This window comes from Balaenoptera borealis (assembly GCF_965194805.1).
Source record: "Balaenoptera borealis genome assembly, chromosome: 7".
NCBI classification, from domain to species: Eukaryota; Metazoa; Chordata; class Mammalia; order Artiodactyla; family Balaenopteridae; genus Balaenoptera; species Balaenoptera borealis.
The window spans coordinates 130,178,785-130,201,283 of NC_138864.1; the positions used below are offsets into that span (position 1 = coordinate 130,178,785).

The 22,499-nt window shown below is 46.4% G+C and overlaps 1 protein-coding gene across 7 annotated transcripts in view; it reads right to left on the reverse strand.

The window, feature by feature from the left end:
* Positions 1–15,756, reverse strand: part of ESYT2 (extended synaptotagmin 2) — a 75,162-nt gene extending 59,406 nt beyond the window's left edge. For 2 of the 7 annotated variants that reach the window (XM_082398833.1, XM_082398832.1), the window contains exon 1: positions 15,340–15,754. In XM_082398833.1, coding sequence (XP_082254959.1) covers positions 15,340–15,651 — 312 coding nt within the window. In that variant the 5' untranslated portion in view covers positions 15,652–15,754. Of the gene's footprint in view, positions 1–14,722; positions 14,799–15,339 lie in introns of those variants that run through there. The other 5 variants (XM_082398836.1, XM_082398834.1, XM_082398835.1 and 2 more) reach the window with 5 other exon arrangements.
* Positions 15,757–22,499: the final 6,743 nt, after the last annotated feature.

Below are 22,499 nucleotides of genomic sequence, written 5' to 3' on the forward strand. Positions count from 1 at the left end.
TCGTGTGATATACTGTGTATTTAACGACCAGGGCTTGTGTTTCCCTCCTACAACCTACTCCTTCCCACCCAATCTCTTGCTTCAGTCTCCTCTACCCTATTCAACATTCACCGCCCACTTCAGAGCAGTTTCTCACCTCATCTAAGCTACTCCGCCTGCCCCCACCCCTCACTTAAGGTCCAGCTCCTGGCTCACTCTTTGTTTTATTGTTAAGAGCTTGCAGGGACCCGACAGATCAATCACTGCACTTCCTCACCACTCTGCGGGTGAAGAGTCTGAGTCCCACGAGGTAGGCACTGGCCATGGAGCACGGGTGGCCACGCTGAGACTGGCCTCGGACTCCAGATCTAGCGCCTGCACCAGGCCAACTCCTGGGGTCCCTGAGGCAGTGCTGGGCCAAACTGTCCCGTGGGGCGGCCAGATTTCCTGCCCCTCCTTACACAGGAAGGGGGCTCTTGTGAAAAATTTTAAAATCCATTTTTCAAAACCTTTTTTCTCCTCTATTTATAACACTCCCAGTGTTTTCAGGCTGAAGCTATAAAGTATAAAATGAATGAAACAAATAATACTCACCACTCATAAAAAGATAAGTTCACTACATGGTCATGTTGAACAGGTATTTCCACAGTGTACCTGACTTGTCAGGTGACATTTCACAGATAAAATAAGTGAAGCCTTAACTGGAATTTTTCTATAGCTGTTTACTTCAAGCTCCACTGCTTAAAATTTACAAATCACCTCACACCTTGTGTTTAACAGTAATAGTATTTTCCTGAAAGCAACAATAATAGCAACAAACCCCCAAAACCATGAAACCCACCTAAACTTAAAATATTTACCCAGGGAAACATTTTGAAATAAATTATACAAGTAACACCCAACACCTGCCCTCTTTCTCCTAAACCTATCTCCCCATTCCCCGTCCAAAGTGTACACTCAACAACAGGAAGTATCTGTTCTCCTAACTTTCACAGGGAAATACACTAGGAGTTCAAATCTATTTTTCCCTAAAAATAACACTGGCTTCCAGCTATGATGATCAGAGCACCTTGCAGCAACCCATTCTGCTGAGAACACTGAGAAAAGCCAGATGAGACCCGCTCACCAGTCCACGGCTCACCAGCCCACGAGAGGACGCTGGGCAGCTCAAGGCGTGAAAGATGAAAACGCAGGGCAGAAGCCCCCGCAGGGCGATGGTGTAACATTCTGTGGCTGTTTTTCCCCCATGGCTGTGGTACCAGAGGTTGAGAAATCCAGAGAAATGCGGCTAAGAAGCCAGCTGAGCTTACAGAAACCTCACCAGAGCAGAGAGACAGGAACTGGAGTTCGGGTCAGCTGCGTGACAGGACTTGAGAGCCCAGATCCTGGGAGGGGGAGGTGAAGCCGGCTGAGTTTCCTTTCAGGCATTTGCCAAATTCTTGAGCTATGAGGGCAAGAGGCTAGCCTATAAAAAGCAAAATAGAGCTTTTACTGCACTGAGAAAGCACGGTCTGGACTCTGAGGTGGACTGAGAGGGCACTCGGTCAACACGGCAGGTCTTCAGTTACAGCCTCTGTTGGATGGAACCCTAAGCATGGATGGGTCCAGAACAGAGAGAGCTTTTCCCTGAAATCCACCCTCAGGCCAACTCAAACCCTACTAGGTTAAGGTGATCTGTTCCCCTTCTGCCTTTAGAGATTGGGGTGCACCCTCTCTGGAGGAGGGGAACAAACATCGTTCAGAGCAGTGGTATAGCCAGCACGTGTTCACAACCAATTCTTTGAGACTGCCAACTTCCAGGGTGTAAATATTCCCGCCATGGCCAATTTCGAGCTACCAAAAGAATCTCACTAAATGTGGAGCTGAGAGGAAATGCACATAAGTCATCAGGGAATGCAAGTCAAACCCACCATGAGACACCACTTCACACCCACTATGATGACTCAGAATCAAAAAACAGAAAATAACAAGTGTTGGCAAGCATCAGCAGGAATTGGAACCTTCTTACATCGCTGGTGAGAATATAAAATATTCCCACTATTATGGAAAACAGTTTGGCAGCTCTGCAAAGTTAAACCCATCAATTCCACTTCTAGGTATATACCCTACAAAACTAAACACAGGTATTCAAACAAAAATTTGTATATGAATGTTCACAACACTACTCATAATAGCACAGAAACAACTCATAAACACAGAAACAACCCAAAAAGTTCTTCCAAGGATGAATGGATAAACAAATTGGGGTATATCTGAACAATGGAACATTATTCAGCCATAAAAAAGAAACAAAGCATACTACAGGGTAAAATCTTAAAAATGTTATGGGAAGTGAAATAAGCCAGACACAAAAGGTCATGTGACCTTCATCATTGTAATGATTCCATTTATATGAAATATCCACAATACGTAAAATCATGGAGACAGAAAGCAAATTTGTGGTTGCATGTGGGTGCGGGTGAAGTGGGAGTGACTGCTCAAGGATACAGGGTTTCTTTTGGAGAGATGAAAATTTTGGGGACCAGAGGTGATGGTTGCACAACATTGTGAAGGTACTAAATGACACTGAATAGTTAATTGTATGTTATTTGAATTTTATTGCAATAAAAATAAAAAGAAATGAACTATCAAGCTAGGAAAAAACAAGGAATCTTAAATGCATATTGCTAAGAGAAAGAAGCCAATGTGAAAATGCTACACAGTGTGTGATTCCAACTCTCTGACATTCTGAAAAAGGCAAAACTACAGACAGTAAAAAGATCAGTGGCCACCCAGAGGTGTGGGGATGGGGAGGAGGGAAGACTAGGGGGGTTGGGGGGGAGGGGGCGGGGGCAGTGAAACTATTCTACAAACAAGGAGAGACTCCTAATGTAAACTGGGAACTTAATAATGTATCAACACTGGTTCAATAATTACAACAAATGTACCACACTAATGCAAGACACTAATACAAGAAATTAGATGCAGGTGGGATATGGGAACTCTATCTGCTTGATTTTTCTGTAAATGAACACAAATTGAGAAAAAGTGTTACTGTCCAACTTGCATTAAAAGAAATATTAAAGTGAGTTTTTCAGGCAGGAGGAAAATGATCCCAGACAAAAACTTGGAAACAGAAAAAGGACTTGTCCCAATTATAGAGACCGAAAACATTGACAGCCTACCCCACTGCCTAACACGATACTTGAGACGGCTAAGCTAACGCTGTATAACCAAGTGAGCTGGGCCGAGGGGCAGTGGAGAGGGCGTGGCCGGCAGGGACATGACCCCAGCCCGGCACTGCCTCCAGTTCTGTGTGACTGCAGTGACCGCTGAACCCCTGGGCCCTGGCCTCCTCCTCTGAAAAGTAGAAATTATCAAAGTAACTAGATTAGATGGTGTCTAATCCCCAGTTTCTTCCTCACCACCAAGAGACTTCCCAGTTCAAACTCTGCCCTGGGACCAAAGACAAGTGTTAGGGTGGTCTGTCCCCTCACCTGCAAAATGAGGGTAACAGGTGTCTACGCAGAGTGCTTGGAAGGGAACCTGCACACAGTGAGCACTGAATGAATGAACCATTTCCCTCATTTTCTTTCTTTCTTTTTCTTTTCTTTGGCCACACTGCAGCTTGCAGGATCTTAGTTCTCCAACCAGGGACTGAACCTGGGCCACAGCAATGAAAGCGCTGAGTCCTAACCACTGGACCACCAGGGAATTCCCTCCCCTCATTTTCCATTCCCTGATTTCCTCCAGAGTGCAAAGGTCTGTCCTGGGCCCTCTGGTCTTGTTACGCTGTCTACACATGCTTTCTCCATTCCTCCACTTCAAGCGTGATCTCAGCCACCCGTCACCTAGGAACTGAAGGTGTCCGGGTGTGTCCCCCAAATCTCACCTACCAGCCGCTGGCTGCTGTTTGGATAACTCCTCTTGGAACCCCCTTAGGGTTCTTAAACTCAACGTTTATAAAACAAAGTTAACAATTTCCCATCCTTATCCCTAGGCCTCCAAACTACTGTTCCTATAGAATCATTCTTGGCAAATATCATCATGTCCTCACCCAGGAGCCAAGCAAGTAACCTGGAGTCACCTTGCACTCTCGCATCCCGCCCCTTTCCTCCCTCCCTCCCAGTGTGACTCTTTGTGCTTGGATCTGGCCACCACTCTGTCCCCTCGGTCCACCTGGACGTCACTGCCAGATTTATCTTGCTACACATGCCTTTTTTAAATCGGGACACACTACTCTTTTAAATGTTTTGGTGTTTTCCGGGCGTCATCCAGATCAAGCCCAAACTCCTGCACTCACACAGCGTAAGGCCCCTCCCCGGGAGCCTCTCCTCATCTCCCAATGCAAACACTTTGGCCCAAGTGGGCCGCCCTTCATCCAATAGCTCAGTTCCTCTCTCTCCCCCATTTGCCTCTCCAAGACCACACGTAACTCTCAAGGCACCAGGGCTACGGCAGAAAAAGGGAACAGCCACAGTGTTGAATCCAAGAAATGATCAACCATAAGACACACCACCACTTTTGTGCCACTAAGAAAGAAGGAGTACACTAACTGAATCACATGCGGTTGTGAGATGAATCTGAAACCAGAGATGTTAAGTGGAGGGAAAGTGCCTTTCAGAACTGATGAAACAAAGCTGAGCCGTCATCACTGTGTTCAGCCACCTTGGCTCCTGAGTATTCCAAGATGTAGGGCAGCACTGGTGGCCCTTCAAGAGACATCCACGTCCTACTCCCTACAACTTGTGAGTGTTGCCTTATGAGACAAAAAAAAAGGACTTGGCAGATGTGATCAATTAAGGATCTTGGGAAATTATCCTGCATCACCTGGGTGGGCCCTAATGCAATCATACGTATCCTTTCAAGAGGGAACAGAGGCAGAATTGACACAGAAAGAAAACAGAAAGCGCCGTGATGATCAAAGCAGCTGCTGGCTTTCAAGGTACAGAAGGGCCATGAGCCCCGGAACGCAGCTCCAGAAGCTAGGAAAGGCCTCCAGAGGAGCACGGCCCTGCTGATCCCTTGGTTTCAGCCCAAAGGAACTGATTCCAGACTTTGGGCCTCCAGAACTGTAAATGATAAATTTGTGTTTGTTAAGCCACCAAGTTTGCCGCGTTTTCTTACAGTGGCCCCAGTGCAGGCAGCAAGCAAAGTTGAGCTGTTACCTTTCCCCTCTTGCACCATCCACTATGAGATAACAATCTACAGATAATTCCTGTTAAAACCATCCTTCATACACACAGCAGTGCTCATTCCATTTCACCCAATATAAAACCACAATCTGATTCAAGCTATTAAGTAAAATCAACACTTTCTAATAGCTCTGGATAAATTTCAAGACCTTTATGTATGTGAAAAAATTGAGACTGTATTCTCATTTTTGTTTCAGATTATATTTGGGTTTTTGGTTTTAAAAACCCAGTACTCAGACATTAACTTAGTATTAACAGATCTTATGCATTTGCTTGCTAGGCAATTAAATGTTTATAGCACAAATGAAATAAATTAATGATCTCAGTAGGCAGCTCACCTCAAATATGTGTAATAATGGCAACACAGGCATTATACGACAATTTATAATTGGGTATAGACACTCCTAATAAAACAAGCAATTAGTAGCTCACTGTTCCAACAACTCACTAGGTTTACTGTGCAAACTCCATGCAAATACTGTTAAGATGCTATGGCAGATATAAAAAGTTCCTGTCTTCAAACTCCTGACCCTACACACAATTACAGGACTAAACATACTTAACTAAATGATTTAACAAATATGTAGGGCTTCCCTGGTGGCGCAGTGGTTGAGAATCTGCCTGCCAATGTGGGGACAAGGGTTCGAGCCCTGGTCTGGGAGGATCCCACAGGCCGCGGAGCGGCTGGGCCTGTGCACCACAACCGCTGAGCCTGCGTGTCTGGAGCCTGTGCCCCACAACAAGAGAGGCCGCGATAGTGGGAGGCCCGCGCGCCGCGATGAGGAGTGGCCCCCCGCTTGCCGCAACTAGAGAAAGCCCTCGCACAGAAACGAAGACCCAACAGAGCCACAGATAAATAAATAAATAAAAAATTTCAAAAAAGAAAAATAGGTAAAGTAACACCTTAAAAAAAAAACACACAAAAAACCAAAAATGTAAGCAAAGTTTTGTAAGAAAACAGAAGGTACAAGTATCACTCAGATGAACAATTTTAGCAATCCCATGCTGGTACCTCAGAATGAGTGGCAGACCCGAAAACCAGTATAGAATATGTACTCCAGTGTAATATTTATGGCATGAAGCAAGCTGGACGATGTTCTCTTCCCACATTACTGGATTTATCTTCTGCAGATCCACCGTCCTCTGGGAAACCTAAAACACATCTCAACCCCTCGGATGCAAACGGAAGGAAAACAACTCCACATCTAATATAGATTAAGTTAAACTATTACAACTGACCCAGAAATAGGATATACATTTTCAAATCCCCACTTTAGTCACTAACCAACGCTTATTCACAAGAGGAAGGAAACGACTACAAGAATTTAAAAATTTTACATGATACTGTCATAATGGCACTAACTACGGTTATCTACTGCATCAGGGCAACTGCTGCAAGCAGAGCAAGGAGAGATTAACCACAGCCTCAGGACAGAATTTGTTTTAAGGAAGAAGCAGCAAGGATGAGGGGTAATTACTTTAGGGATATACAGAGAAAAAGAGAAAGAAATTACAAGGAATACTTCAGAGTGTGACTAGTAACAAAGCATTACGGCAGATAAATTCTTAGCAACAACACCAGATAAACAAACCACAGTAAAGGAGAAGCTCCGATCTCATCTGCCCCCTCCAGCTGAAGTGGGGAGGAGGTGGCAAGGGGAGTTAGAGAAGCGCCACAGGCAGCAGGAAGCTGGCCGTTAACACCAGTGCAGCTGAAAGGAAGCATCAGTAGTGGCATCACTAACCCCAGGGTACCACTAGCCACCTCTGCCACATCCCTGGGCCTTTCTTCATTCCAGCCTCACAACGACAACACAGGGTCGGGCTCATTTCAATGCCCACCTAATGATGAGGAAACTAAGGTTCTAAAAGGTGTGACCAACTTGCCCAAGGCACGGAGTTGGGAGTGGGTGGGTCTCAGACAGGAACCTACATCTATCAGATCCAGAGCCTGCTTCTCGAGTGTGTGCCCAAGCAGCCATGCCGTCACGCGTGACATGGGTACCCACGAGGGTGGCCCACACCACTCAGTGCCCAAGGGCTGCCAAGTGACACTGACGACACCAATCATGCGGCTGCTGTTTTCAGGCAAGATCAAGGACAATGCAGTGAGCCTTCTCAGCAATCTCCAGACAGCAATCCCAACACTGCTACACAAAGCCATGACTTCAACTTAACCAACTCTCACATCCCAACAGAGCAGAGAGGAAGAAAAGCCAGTGGAAGAGCAACTCTGCGTGGGAGAACTCTCTTCTTCCAAAGGTTATTTACGTAAGAGGGGATCTGGATAAATCTACTGTGCTTATTTTAACATCATACCATTCAAAAACAAACACTGCCCCCTAAAGCTAGACTTCTGTTTATAAAATTATCATGCTACTCTTTTTTTTTTTTTATTTATTATGTTTGTATTTTTGGCTGTGTTGGGTCTTCGTTTCTGTGCGAGGGCTTTCTCCAGTTGCGGCGAGTGGGGGCCACTCTTCATCGCGGTGCGCGGGCCTCTCACTATCGCGGCCTCTCTTGTTGCGGAGCAGAGGCTCCAGACGCTCAGGCTCAGTAGTTGGCTCACGGGCCCAGTCGCTCTGCAGCATGTGGGATCCTCCCAGACTAGGGCTCGAACCCGTGTCCCCCGCATCGGCAGGCAGATTCTCAACCACTGCGCCACCAGGGAAGCCCCTCATGCTACTCTTATGAGTTCAAAAATAGTTCATATATCCTGGACAATCCGACAAATAGTTCAAGCAAATAATCTTTTATAACTTGAAAAGAGTAGAAAATTAAATATCTCAAACTCTAGTTTTACCTTTTCTCAACGTATAGTAACTATAACAATCTGATTTTTAGAATCTGTCCACCAGACATAATTTAAATAAAATAGATACTACTGCAAAAAACGAGTCATATTTCTGAAGAATAATGATATAACGTCCACAACATAATCCTTAGTGTAGGCAAATACAACATCCACGTCCCTCCAGACATACTAAAGATTCAGAAAATCACCGAAACTTTAATAACAGCTATCACTGGTTAGCAGGATTGCAGGTAGCTTTTTTCCTTTTTATTCTCCAAAGCTTAAAATGTTCTACAATGAGCATGTGTTCCTTTCATACCAGAAAAGTCATGTTTTTAAAACCTGTCTAGCCATAACATAAGAAATAAAGGCAAACACGTCTGCATGTTCATTAAAGCAGAAAGATAAGTTCACTAAGTGATTGAACAAACAAAAGAACTTCAAGCTCAACTTCAATGACATTTTTACAAATAATAAAAAAGAAAGCATAATAAAAACTTCCATACTAGTATTTCCACATCTGCCATTTGTGTAGTTATCACCCATTCTCAAGTGTAGTCACCAGGTACAACAATGGCATTTTTTTAAAAAGGGAATCACTGCTGCTGACACACGGGGTGCACTTAAGATGTGCTGTTACTCTGCATTGATACTTTCCTCTGGACATCTTGCTGTAGTCCATTAAAAAGACACCAGATAGGGCTTCCCTGGTGGCGCAGTGGTTAAGAATCTGCCTGCCAATGCAAGGGACACAGGTGCGAGCCCTGGCCTGGGAAGATCCCACATGCCGCGGAGCAACTAAGCCCGTGCGCCACAACTACTGAGCCTGAGCTCTAGAGCCCGCAAGCCACAACTACTGAGCCCACGTGCCACAACTACTGAAGCCCGGGCACCTACAGCCCGTGCTCTGCAACAAGAGAAACCACCGCAATGAGAAGCCCGCACACAGCAATGAAGACCCAACGCGGCAATCAATCAATCAATCAATTTATTTAAAAAAAAAAAAAAAAAAAAAAAGACACCAGATATTGAACTACAGGTCTCAGAGGCGTCCACTATGAGTAATCATAAGACTGCCTTTCACAAAATAGGAAAGACAGGATAGCATAAAACTGAACTTATACGCACAGCTAGATCTACAAACCCTAGAAAACAGTTTTAATCCTCACCAATAAAATCTTTTACAATACACTGATTTAAAGAGTTGAGCTATTCAATAAATGTACAAAATGCTCTAAAAGGCATAGTCTTTTAAAAAAATGAACATACCATTTCACGAAGTGAAAGACCTAATAAAGGTCTGCCTTTCTTTTTCCACATGTAGTTAAGAGTCTAGAAAACTTTTAAATGCTAAACCATATTTTTCTGAACAAATGATTTTTAGTACGGTTTATCAGTACAAATAGATGAATACACAGTAACAATTCCATTCAAAGTTGCTATAGTTTTTACCAACTACTATGCTGGGTGGTTTGGAATTATGAATAATGTTTTTATATACTTTTTCTGGATTTAACAAAAATGAATGTGTATTATTTTTACTAAAAAAGAAAAAAACTACCAGTGCATACTATGACTAAAACTAGGATTATCCCTAGATTTGTGTTATCACCACCTAGTAAATTTTTGAGTTTGAGGCCTTGTCTAACTCATCACCTAGCACAGTACCTGGAACACAGGAAAGGTCCAATAAATACTGGCTGAGTGAATAGATGAATCAATGAAAGCTCATTTTTGATCTCTGCACTTAAGCTGGGCTTGTTCCTTAAAATGTGATCTACTCTAGGAAAAATTCACCAAAATAGATGGTTTTCTTTAAAAAATTTACAGGACTTTTTTTTTTAACAGTTAAGGAACAAAAAAAAATTAAGAAAGAGAAACCACTGAGAGGGCAAAAGGCCATGAGAAAACTTGTGAATAAAACATGTTAAATGGAAAAATGGTTCCATGCAAGACAACTACTGACACTGTTTATGTAAGAACTATGCCCACCCAGTTCCAAAAGAGCAGGGGATAACGCAGTGTTTATGGCACAGTAAGACCCTTCAGAGTAAAATAAAACAGGCTATTTGGGGTAGGTGGACAGGCGTCTCCAGCGACCTCAAGGGTGCAGAGCAGGGCAATCCAGCAGTAATCGGCACTGCACGGGAGCTTCCACTTTCTGACTTCACAAACTGGTTCTGAGTACATCACGATGTCCCCCTCCTCCCATGTATAAGCACGCCATGCCTCCCTGAGAAATGCGAGTGCTGCCCTGAGAGGCGGCCCGGCCCCAGTCTGAGCAGCTCTACTCCTCACCCCTGGGCCCAGCTGACAGTTCCTCACCTTCCTTACAGCTCCCTCCTGACAGCAGGGCCCGGTACTCAGGTTGCTGTCCTACTGGGCTCTGATGCTTTCACCCCCTGAGATGCCTGATTTCCCAATCCTGCACTTTTATCTTGCTGTTCCCACTTATTCTTCAATGTCCTTTAGTGTGTCTATATGCACGCCCCCACCACTGACCACCTTCTGACCCACCAGGGCACTCTTCGGCCATCACACCCCACCTCGTATCTACCGGGAAGTAAGTACACACATGAGGGCAAGGTGACCTCTAACACTTCTGTAGGTAGTGGGTCCTCAGATCTTTAAATGGGGAAGGAAAATTCATCTGAGGCAGCATTGTCATGGAAACCAAAAAAGGTAATGATTTAACAAAACATAACAAAACGCAAGAGACTACAAATAGTACATTCTAAAATCATGCTATGGGGAATTCCCTGGCGGTCCAGTGGTTAGGACTCCAAGCTTCCACTGCAAGGAGCATAGGTTCGATCCCTGGTCAGGGAACTAAGATCCTGCATGCCGAGCGGTGCAGCCAAATAAATAAATAAGTAAATAAAAATTTAAATTAAAAATTTTTTTTAAAGTGGGCCTTTAAAAAAATAAAATAATGCTATGATAGGATACATTTATAGAAAACAAACCAATTTATAGGTTAAATTTCCCGAACACACATTGTAATTACTTATCAGTACTTGAATTAAAGTAAGAGTTCAGAATAACTCACACAAAAAACACACATTTAGGCTATGTATATCTTTGAAGCACAATTTGTTTGTTTAGCCAATGTAGTATCAATGCTTAAAGTAACATTAGGTTTAAGATAAAAACATTTACTTAGTTACTTTTTTCATTCATAAGCCCTCCACTTTCATTAAATATTCTTTAAAATGTAAATGTTTCCAAATTTATATTGGAACAATAATTTTTTTAAATTATATCAGTTTTAGCTGGAATTCCATAAGCAAGGAGGTTTGTATGGCTTACTTTGTACTATAACTATTCACCTGTTTCACTTCTTTATTTTTAAAAGAAATTCAATGTCTATAATATTTTTCAACAGCACTGAGATATAATTCAGATACCATACAATTCACTCATTTAAAGTGTACAATTCAATGGTTTTTAATCTATTCACAATGTCTGTGATATCATTCAAGGTTAAATGTTGCAACCAATGTAGAAATCATGAAAACCCACAGAGAAAATAGGTAAGAGGTTCACCAGGCCTAAGGAGAACACTAACTCACTAGTCAGTTGTTCATAATCGGTTCTTCACAGGATCAAGGTCTATATTTTATAAACATATTTAATATAATTTAACACAACATGTATTAACTTAATATAATTCAACATAAATATACTATATTTTCAATTCCTGTATCTACTTAAATTATATATAGTTCAGTCCTAGCTCCCATCCTGAATATAAAGTGAGGCTAATATTCATCTGATGCAGAAAAACCAGAGCACACAACCTGATGGGTGCATATATCCTAAATTTAAATCCAGTTTTTAGCCTAAACTAAAAAACAAATAGTTACTGCTTTATGTCCAGCAATGATGGGGCCTCCTGCTCTAACTTCATGAAGCACTTAGCATAACAGCAATGTTGAGGGTGACTGTCCTTTTCCTCTTTGATAGACAGCAGTAGTGTGCACATAAACAAGAAACCCAAAGATTATCCACATCCCCTTCACAGCTTTGAGGAGGTTCTAACATCTTCTCAAAGCACATAACTGCTCTAGGATCTAGATGCTAAAGTTGCAACCACAGTTTAAAATAGCTAAACTGTGGATCCTGATTTAGCTACAAGTCTGTTACAAGTGTTCACAAAAATTTTTTAAACTATAAGTCAATGATTAACACTGAGAATAAAAGTACTTGCCCTTCCTTTACATGAGACCAAAGTGTATTCTTTTCTTTTGTCCATTTGGTTCTTAGCCTACATATATTAAATTTTGGCGAGAGTTAAATTCTCCTGAACTTACCAGAAAAACCATGGGAAGAAAGCTCTCCCTAAAGAAAAGCTGGTGCATAATAGTAAAAACAGCACAACACAGAAGTTCACTATGCTTTAAATCTCAATCATCAAAGTATTCGAGGAATAAAAGACCAGTTGTCATTTATGACAGGTTTGGGTCTCTACTTATTTGCAGCCATGGAATCAGCATTTATTGGCAGTAGTGAAAGCAGGAAAAGGACAGACTTCACACCAAGTTCTAATTTTTCAAATAAACAAAAACAGCAGTGGACAATCACCCCTACTCGTGTCTATAAAAACTCTTCAACAATATTCTTCAACCATACTCTAATTTTACAGGGCCCAATTAACAAGGGGAGACCACTGGTACAACAAAAAGGCCAGTCCTCAATCTGTCATCTCAAACCTGGGTTCGAGCCCTGGTCTGGGAAGATCCCACATGCCGCGGAGCAACTGGACCAGTGAGCCACAATTACTGAGCCTGCGCGTCTGGAGCCTGTGCTCCGCAACAAGAGAGGCCGCGACAGTGAGAGGCCCGCGCACCGCGATGAAGAGTGGCCCCCGCTCGCCGCAACTGGAGAAAGCCCTCGCACAGAAATGAAGACCCAACACAGCAAAAATAAATAAATAAATAGCAAACATTTATTTCTCAAAAAAAAAAAAAAAGAATGAACAGTAATGTGATTTACATTAAAGCTGTAGGATCAAGGTCTTACAGAATTATCACGTTGAGAGCCATTTTTCATATCCTAATAGCCTTAATTTGAAACAGTATATTTTTTCTCCAAGTATTCACATTTGTTAATCATCTCATTTTACAGCCAATATAAATTTTTACTTTACTAAATAAACAGAAGAAAAATTGTCAGTGAACACATTCAAAAGTGAGGTTAGGAAGTGAGCACGTTAGTTTTGCTCTGCTTCTACCCTGCTGTCAATCACAGATGTCAATGACACACTATGAAATCCGTACAAACATATGTTGCTCAAAGCAAAATATCAGGCCAAAGTTCTGAACCCCAAGAACCTAAGTATGTACAGTAAAAATCAAAGAACTACTAATACAGAAAACTTAACTCTTCTTATGCACGGACTCCCTGGCTACAGCACAACAGCAGGTCCACTTCTAGACAGTGTAATTCACTGGTTTTGTCGTGAAAACAACACATGGGTATTACAATAAGAAAAAGTATTAAAAAATCTGCCTCAAACCCCAGATTCCTAGTGCTTTTCTTGGGTATGATCACCATCAAGTTCCGTGTGAATCCTCACAGTAGCTTTCTAAGCCATACAGGCATGTTTAAGTATGTATCTGTGTGTGACATGAGCACAAACACAAATCTGGAATGAACAAGTGAAAAATTTTGGAAAAAATATAAATGCCTTACTGTACGAGATGAACACCATGGTTCATGAGTTTAAGTCACACCGAAGAGAAACCCAAGGAAGGAAGCTCTGGCTAATCACCCTTTTCTTCTGCTAAAAATAATCACAATAATTTGCCCTGTCCTTCAATATGGTAACAACCATACTCGTTAATTCATTATGTGGAAACAGTGTGCATTTCACAGCTTTTACAAGCAAATCTGATGTTAGCCGACTGCTCCATAACCAAGTATCTATGAACGTCAGCACCCCCACTTTCTGTGAATCTCTGCCCTGATTATGTCTGCTGTTTTGGTAATGCCCCTACTCTCTGTTTTTAGCTACTTTCTGGAATCAATTAATTCGGTGTGACACAAGATACCAGACACCACTTGAAAGTCCTTCTGCGTTTCCAAAGTGCACCTCTGTGTTCTTGGCTTTTCGCACCTCCGTTACTGAGTTCCCGTTTTCTACACCACCCTCCTCTTTCCTGCTTCTGGCAAAAAGCTACACCACGCTGGTTACTGTGATTGTTCCAAGTAGTCCTGTGCCACACGTCCACCACGTATTGACGGAATTTTAAATTTACCAAGTCCCTGACTGTGAGGTTCTTACTGCAATTGCAACTTGTCACCACAAGGCAGTAGCCACTGAGCTCCTCCTGGCCGTGGGCACTCCTGCTTTGCAACCTGTTTGCCTTGTGTCATACACTCCATGCCTTGCTTCCCAAGTGTCTCCTGACTGGAAACAGGGATCGCACTCCAAGCCCTTTTCTCCTCTAAGAGAAAACGACCCTTTTGAAACTCACTGGCTGGCCATCTTCCCGAGTTTACATCAAGCCTAACAGGAGCATCATTTATCTTAAAGCAAGCACTGTTTCCTGCCGTCTGAAACTCTGGCACCAACTCACGGTTAAGAAAGAACGAGGAAGCCAACTCCGTTAGTTTCCACGCTGCCTAAATAAAACATGCAGAGAACCGCTTGGGGCACAAACGATCAATACCACGCCTGCCCCACCCACCCCCAAATTCACCTGGGATTCAAGTTCACCCTACATGAAAGTTACTCAGCTTATAACGTTACTTCCAAAGAACTGGAACACACCTCCAATCATCGTACCAGCAAATCTTCCAAGGGACCCCCACTGCTCCTCAACTGTGCCAGAAACCACCAAGAACGGCCGAGACTTCGCAGGCAAGGAGGAGGAAACCGCCCTTCTCCCCACACCGCTGGCCGCCGTTTCCGCAGGGGGCAGGGAGTGGCGTCCAGGCCCGCGCAGGGAACCCGGCGGCCGCGAGCTCACATTCCGCAGGCGGGAGTCACGGCACCGCACAGCGAGGCGTGGCGACGTGGCCAAGGCAGGACAGCGCAGACAGCGCCTCACCTGTGCGGCCCTGCTCGGGACCCGCGCGGCGGAGGGAAGGCACCAACCCAAAGGAGTTCGCGGGCCGAGAGCGGTCGGGCGGCTGGGCCCGGCGACAGCGGCGAGGCCCCGCAAGGTACACAGGCCCAGGCCCGACGCCGGCGCCCACCCAGGCGGACGTGCCGCCCCTGGTCAGGACGCCCCAACGTGGGCGGGTAGGCTGGGGCGTGAGCGGACCCCAGAACCGGGAGGACTTGGAAGGGGGGCCGGGACTCCCGACCGGCGGGGCGGGCGGGGACGCCTGACCCTGCGGGGTCGTGGCGGACAGGAAGGTCAGGGGTCCGCTGCGCCCACTCACCCAGGCCGGCAGGTCGCAGGCGCGCACCCCCAGGCGCACGGCGCGCTCCTCGTCCTCCAGCAGCGCCAGCGCGCGGCACAGACGGGTGGCCTTGAGGCCGCGGCTCCTGCGGCACCACACGAGCAGCCCGAGGGCCAGCAGCACCCAGGTGAAGCTCAGGCCCAGGTAGCCCAGCGCGTACACCGGCAGCAGCAGCGCGAAGCTGCGCGCCAGCTGCGCCAGCAGCCCCGCCACGTCCACGCTCAGCGCCGCGCCAGGGGGCTCGGCCCCGGCGGCGCCGGCCTCGGGGCCCGGGGCCCGGGCGCCGCTCATCGCCCCGCCGCGCAACGCTCCGGTCCACTCCCGGACGACGAGCCTCAGCCCGCCCGCCAGCGCCCCTCTGAGGGGACTGCGCAGCCGCCCTGCCCGCCCGCGCTTCCGCCCGCGGCGCCGTGCGACGTCAGCACGCCGGGCGGGGCGGCGGCGGCGAGGGGTCGGGCGCTTCTACTGCGGCGGTCGGGCGTGGCCCCGGGCCTGGGCGCGGCCTAACGTTGGGTGGACAGGGCCAGCGTGGGACATCATCCCACAGGACCCGGGAGCGCCGCGAAGGCGGGTGCGCGGGGCTGATGTGTGGCGTCATCGCGCGGGCGGGCGGGGCGCCACTGCCACAGGGTGGGCGAGGCCGGCGTGGGTGTCACCCCACAGGCCTGGCCGAGCGCCCCTGAGGCGGGTGGGGCGGGGCCTTGTGACGTCATCGCGCGGGTGGGCGGAGCGCCGATGAGGCGAGGGGGGCGGGTCCTGCGTGGCCGTCCACACGCGGGGCTGGGCGCCCATAAGGCGAATGTGGGCGGGGCGTGCGTGGACGTCACGGCGTGGAACTCACTGGCTGCGGGGTGTGAGGCTGGAAGGGATGGGTTCCGTGGCTGGCGAGGGTCGGCTCTTGGGACGGGACCCCCGGGCGGTGAGGGCTCCGCTCGCCCCGTCACCTGGGTCGCGGTTCGTACAGGGCTGCTGTGGAAGACGTACACGCTCCTGAGTTTGCGCTACAATTGCCAAGTTTTAGGAAGTCACTGTTAAAGGCACTTCCAAGCTGTTAGAAAATCCGAGTGGTTCTGTGGGGCCCCGGCTGTGCTGAGAGCCCACAGCGTGCAGATGTGTTTTCCTGATGGAACTCTCTCAGCGGTCCTGGAGGCGTGAGGAGCGCGCGGGATAGGCCCCTGTGTGCGCGTGGGACAGAAACTGTCCTCGCCCGGCGGGACAGCGGGGACACAGCGCCCGCTCACTAAGCAGGATGCTGTCCGTGCCCGAGAGCTTCTGCTGCGGGCGCTGACATCCTACCCGCGATTTCTGAATCGCTTCTAGAAGCACAGACAGCTCTTGATCGCTTTGCTTTCCACTAAACTCAATCAGGGTAATTATATTTATTTTGTAGTCTCCTTAAAGCCAAACAGTTGCAGAGGACAGCCTAGGTAAGTTTTTTAAGCATATTAAGTGAGTTCCAAGGATGTTTTAATTCAGTTTGTAACAATAGGGCTAGTTTTTTCCCCTCTCTTGCTCTTCAAATCTTTGTTACTGGGAGCCTTGCATGATCATCTTTAGGAGGGGCAGGGACTACTGGAGAGAAATACAGCATGCTTACATGTTTTTAAGTTCTTGGTGGATGTGTTCATGTCACATGGGCCCTTCCCTGCCATATTGTAGGGATTCTGGAATAATGATAACTGTGCAGTACTTGCAGGGCAAAGACTGCCATTTTCAGGACAAAACAATGATATCCCACAGACCATTTTGCTGTGCAGACAGGAGAGTGAAAGGCTGAAAGATGAAGAGGACCACCAGCTGAAGACAACTGCAATCACAGCCCTGTTAGATGCAATGAGTGAAGGACTTGCTGCTGCCATGAACTTTTGGGGGCAGTGGGAAGGGAAGCATCTGCGTGCATTGGTAACTTTGCCAAAGTCTCATTAATCATTCAACTAGGCTTTAAGTCCATGAGGGCAAGAACTGTATTATGTGTATCATCATATCTTCACGCTAGCACAGTGCCTGGCACAGCACGTACTGAATGAATAAAGGATACCTCCCCTCCCCTCATCTGTGAGTCTGTATGTAATTACGTATGCATATATGTGTGTGTGGCTATGGAGATATATATATAAATATATAATCTCATAAACATTGCTCCAGGGGCTAGAACACTCAACTTTGGGCAAGGGCACTAAACCGCAAGCAAGGAAAGGAATGGTTTTCCTTCCCCCAAATTACATTATGTGAGTTGCAAATATGTAAAATGGTGAGTCTTACTCCTTTTCCTACGCAACAGCTTAAAGCTCTAATGCCACCTTTCACTCAAGACCAAGTTACAACCTCACAACAAGTAGCTGCCTTGTTAGCACAGGAAGGAGCATGAGCCTTTCTGTCTTGCGGTCTTTCCTCTAAAAAGCTGTAGAATCACATCCTGTAGATAAAGAGTTGGGTGAACATGAGCCACACAAGAAATCCTGCATGTCTGTGATAAAGCATTTGACCTGGGGGGTCTAGGGATGTAAAATACACTGAAGAGACAGGCCCATGCTGTGCACCAATCAGCCTCCAGCCTCTGCTGCCTTTGTGACCCCACTGAACTTCTGGCCACTTCCCAGCAAGGCAGAACCCATCTCATTCTTTGCTGAGTCTAATGGCAGGCCCGGCCTAGTTCTTCGGTTTTTGCTAACATTTCACTCTATACCCCAATCTCCTGTGACCCCTTCATGTTACCTCTTTCCTTACCTTCTCTGCAGACAGTTCTCCAATGAAAGGCACTGCTTTCTCAGAGGAAAGAAGAACATCACTGTGTGTTCCAGTGCAGAACTGTAAAGGTTCAGCCTCTGCACTCCTCCTTTCTAGTTTCAGAGAAAAGTGCTGCCTTCAGTTCAAGTTCAATCCGTTCTGCTTTGTTTTAGATCCCCTCCTGCCTAGGACTGGGCCTTATCAACCCTTCGTCCACCTCTTCCCCTCTCCCTGTCCTAGCTCCTTCCCCAGCACCTCTACATGGGCTTCAGTGCAGAGGGGAGGGGCACAGTCTGCCTCCCTTCCTTTCAGGCTACTGTCGACTGAAAAACATGCACAAAGTGAGAGTTGTGAGTTAAGTTTTATTTGGGGCAAAATGAGGACCATAGCCCAGGAGACAGCCTCTCAGGTTGTTCTGAGGAACTGCTCCAAACAGCGGGCCGGGGTGGGGACGGAGGGTTGTTCAGTGTATGTGTGATTTTGGTGAAGGAGGCACACGTAATCGAGCACACATCTTGGCAGAAGGTGGCTGCTCGTCACGAGGAGCAGATGTCTCTGGAAACGATTTTAGTGCTTTTCTAGCTGTGAGAAGATGCAAGAAATTGGGCTCATAACATGGTCTCCGGAAAATATCTAACTATCTGAAGACCTGTTCTGCCAGTTTTTGCAGAGCACAAAGGGCCTCATTCCTGATCTCTGCCCTGAACTCCTTTCAGGGTGTGTGGAAGGTCAGCGACTGCAGTGGCTGGTGACCTCATCTTTGCAGAGGCAGATGGCGAGCGACAATCTTTAGTTGGCACTACCAACGAGTCTCATTTTTCCCAGACTCATCAAGACTCCTGTTCCTTTTTCTCAGATGCTTCTCTGGTGACACAATCACACATTCTTTACCTGAGCCACCCGAGTGGGTCTCTTTGCTGTGCAACTAGAGGAATCAGGAAAAGCTTGGTCCTTGCTTGCTTGCCCAGATTACTACAACATTTTCTTAATTGATTGGTATCCCTTTAATCTTGCCCTCTTTAAAAGCTCCCTAGAGACCTTTGCTCCCCAGCACGGAGGAGACAGTGTTAGGCCTAGTACTGGTGACCAGTCAGCCTGGTTATACTGGCAAATAGACACATACACTGGATAACGCAAGGATAATGCATTATCCAGGATAATGCAATTCAGGCTTCTTGCTGTTGGAGATCCCATAAGCATGCAAAGGGGGAGGCTGGAGGGAGCCCTGAGGCGCTGGATTGGAGCTGGAGGGAGTATGAACTCGTGTGTTTCGATATAAGTGTACAGGTAGACGTACATGTAGTTTCCAGATCTCGCTTCTAAATACCATTCTCCAGCAAAAGGAGCCAGGGATCTTCTGAGAAACAGTTGACTTCAGGGCTGGAGCAGTGAAAGTACAAGATGAGCCTGAAATATTTTGTTGTGCCAGAAAGTAAGAAAATTATCAAACAATCACATGATGTCAAAGGACATGGGAGGCAACGGGAGGGGTGCCCACTGATTAAATCTGGGATAATTTGAGCAGCAAAATCAAAATGATGTTGGCAGATTACGACCCAGTGAGTAAAACAGGAACCCACGAGTCCATACTGATGTAGGTAAACGAGCAAGTGAGGAATGCATGCGAAATAAATCACTGGAGTGACGGAAGCAGAAAATCGCCATTTAGCAGTCATCGTAGGGCTGGAGTGAGTTATCAGTGGAGGCTAAGGATGGTAGGTGGAGGTTTTAATACCTGCTACTAGGTACTCGTCAATCCCAAAGCGAAAAGCCGGCAGGTGTGACCCAGCTACATATTGCCAGCGGGCTGGGGACACGTTGGGATTTTGCATCCTGACTCCACGAGCTGAGAGGAGTAGAGCAGCATGTCTGGGCGTTTCTGCCAGAAAGCTTGATCCAGGTGTGGCCCGGGGGCTCACTGGACAGGTGAAGTGTTAGGGGTCCCTGTTTTCTTACTGAGGAACTGTAATTACCCCGGATCGCAGGAAACAAGAGACACAACTACATGCAATGTATGTTCCCGAGTGGGATCTGGGCCACAAAGGAAAAGAAATATTTGGGGGACAGTCTGTGCATTAGACAGCAGAGTTGTATCAATCTTTACTTCTGGACTGGGAGGGTTGTGGAGCAGGGGCTGTCCTTGTTTTGGGGAAGTAGGCACTGGAGTATTTCAGGGTGATGAGTAGTCATATCTGAAGCTCTTTGTCAAATGACTCAGAGAAAGACCAGTGATGATGGGTGTGTGTGTAGATAGATGATAAGTGTGAGACAGGGACAGGCGAGCGGAAGCACATGCTGTATGATCTGGGTGATGGAGACTTTTGTACTCAAATATTTTCTCTAAATTTGAAATTATTTTGAAAATTATTTTTTAAAGTCCCTATTTCTATCAAATGGCCAATATAAAATGCAGATTTGATTGAATCTCTTCCCTGCTTATGAACTGTTTCTTTTGCTTCTGCTGTGAAATTAAAGATCCTCTGCAGGGACATCCCTGGTGGTCCAGTGGCTAAGACTCCACGCTCCCAAAAGAAGGGAGCCCAGGTTCGATCCCTGGTTAGGGAACTTGATCCCACATGCCGCTACTAAAGAGTTTGCATGCCGCGACTAAAGATCCTGCACGCCGCAATGAAGATTCCGTGTGCCGCAACTAAGACCCAACTCAGCCAACTAAACTAAATATAATAATAATAAAAAAAAAGATCCGCTGCAGAACAAGCAGAGCTCTGACCCTGCGTCTCACCTCGCACCCACCCCCACCCCACCAGCGTCTGTGCCCTGCACGGTCGCACTGCTTCTCACTCTCCCCAAACCACTCTGTCTTCTCTCTCTGTGCCTCTGCACCTGCACTGCTGTTCTCTGTGTCCGAACTATCCTTCTCCTTCTGTCCTTATGCAAAACTCCTATTCATCTTTCAAAACCTGATTTGTATGTCTCCACCTGTGGGAAGCCTTCTGTGGCAGTGAGTTAATGCTGTCTAGGCTTGTCTCCATGACGAAACTTATCTACTGAGTACAGCTCAGGAGCCCCGAAGCAGCTCTGTGCCTGTGAGGGAAGCCCTGATGTTCGTGGAGGAGTCTGAATTAGGCGGTACATATTAGAGTCCCCAACTGGAGCCGAGTACTGAGTCACAAGCCCTATTTCCGTGTTCACCGATAACGAAGATGGTACCTGCGCGGCCTGGCTGGGCCCTTCTGCTCAGGCCTAGAAAGGCAAGTCAAGCGTTGGCTGAGCTGTGGTCTTCTTGGAGACCCTCACCTGAGATCCTCTCCCAAGTTCATTGCAGTTGTAGGACTCAGGTCCTGATTTCTGGGGGCTGACAGTCAGGGGTCCCCCTTGGCTCCCTCCACGTGGCCCCTTCTGACGTGGCCGTTTGCTTCATCTTCTCCCAGGGCAGCAGGAGTGTCTCTCTGAAGCATCACCTCTTTTGGTGTTAGGCCCATTAAGGATAATCTCCTTTCTGACTCAGCTGATTAGTAAGCTAGTCTCAGGCCTGAAATCATCACAGCCTCAAGGAGAGTGGACCACGGACTTGAGGGGCATTTAGGGTTCTACCACTACAGTCTCTTTGTGGGTTGAGAGAAGAAAGGGGTGTTGATGGGCCCTCTGAAATTCCAAAATGTGCTCCAATTATGGTTTCATATGGTAGTGGATAATTTGTGAATTTACAAAGGAAGCCTATAGTTTTGGTATCCCACCCATTTTCATCTCTAAATGCTTATTGTTTAGGCGATAACCTATAAGAACAACAATAATAAAAGTGTTAATAACTTTTACTGACTGCTCAGTTTGCACCAGACACAAAATGCTCACTATTTTACAGAATTACTCCTTCAATCCTCACAACCCCTACAGAGTAGGTACCCGGTAATTCCCACTTTTACTGCAGGCAGTAAAACACTCTGCTAGTGACTTCTCACCAGCCCTTAGTTAACGTGGCAGGTAGGTTTCATATCCACACACTACAGTGACACTATGGTGATGTGACTTTTGTAACAAAGTTACTTATTACTGTGAAAAAAAAATCTTTTGTTTCTATCACAACCTGCAACTGTACTGGTTTATAGGCTAGTGAGGGAGCTGGACATACATTTTTAAATTACAGGGAAGAGGATATGGGAGACTGTGACAAACAAATCAGACACAGGTGGAGCAGACGAGGCTCTGGCGTGAGCAGGGGGTAAAGCTGCAGGGATCCAGGCGGAGAAGCAGCCCACACAAAGGCCACGAGGCTGAACAGAGCACAAAGGCCACCAAGCCGCCACCTAGTCTCTGGGCTTCAGGAGTTCTCCACCCACCCACCCTTCAGCCACAGCCTTCTCTTCCCACATTAATGACTTATCACTGCCCAGCCTAACACTTTCAATCTTTACATCGAGCCTTCCAAGGCCCTTGACAAACTGGCCCCGTCC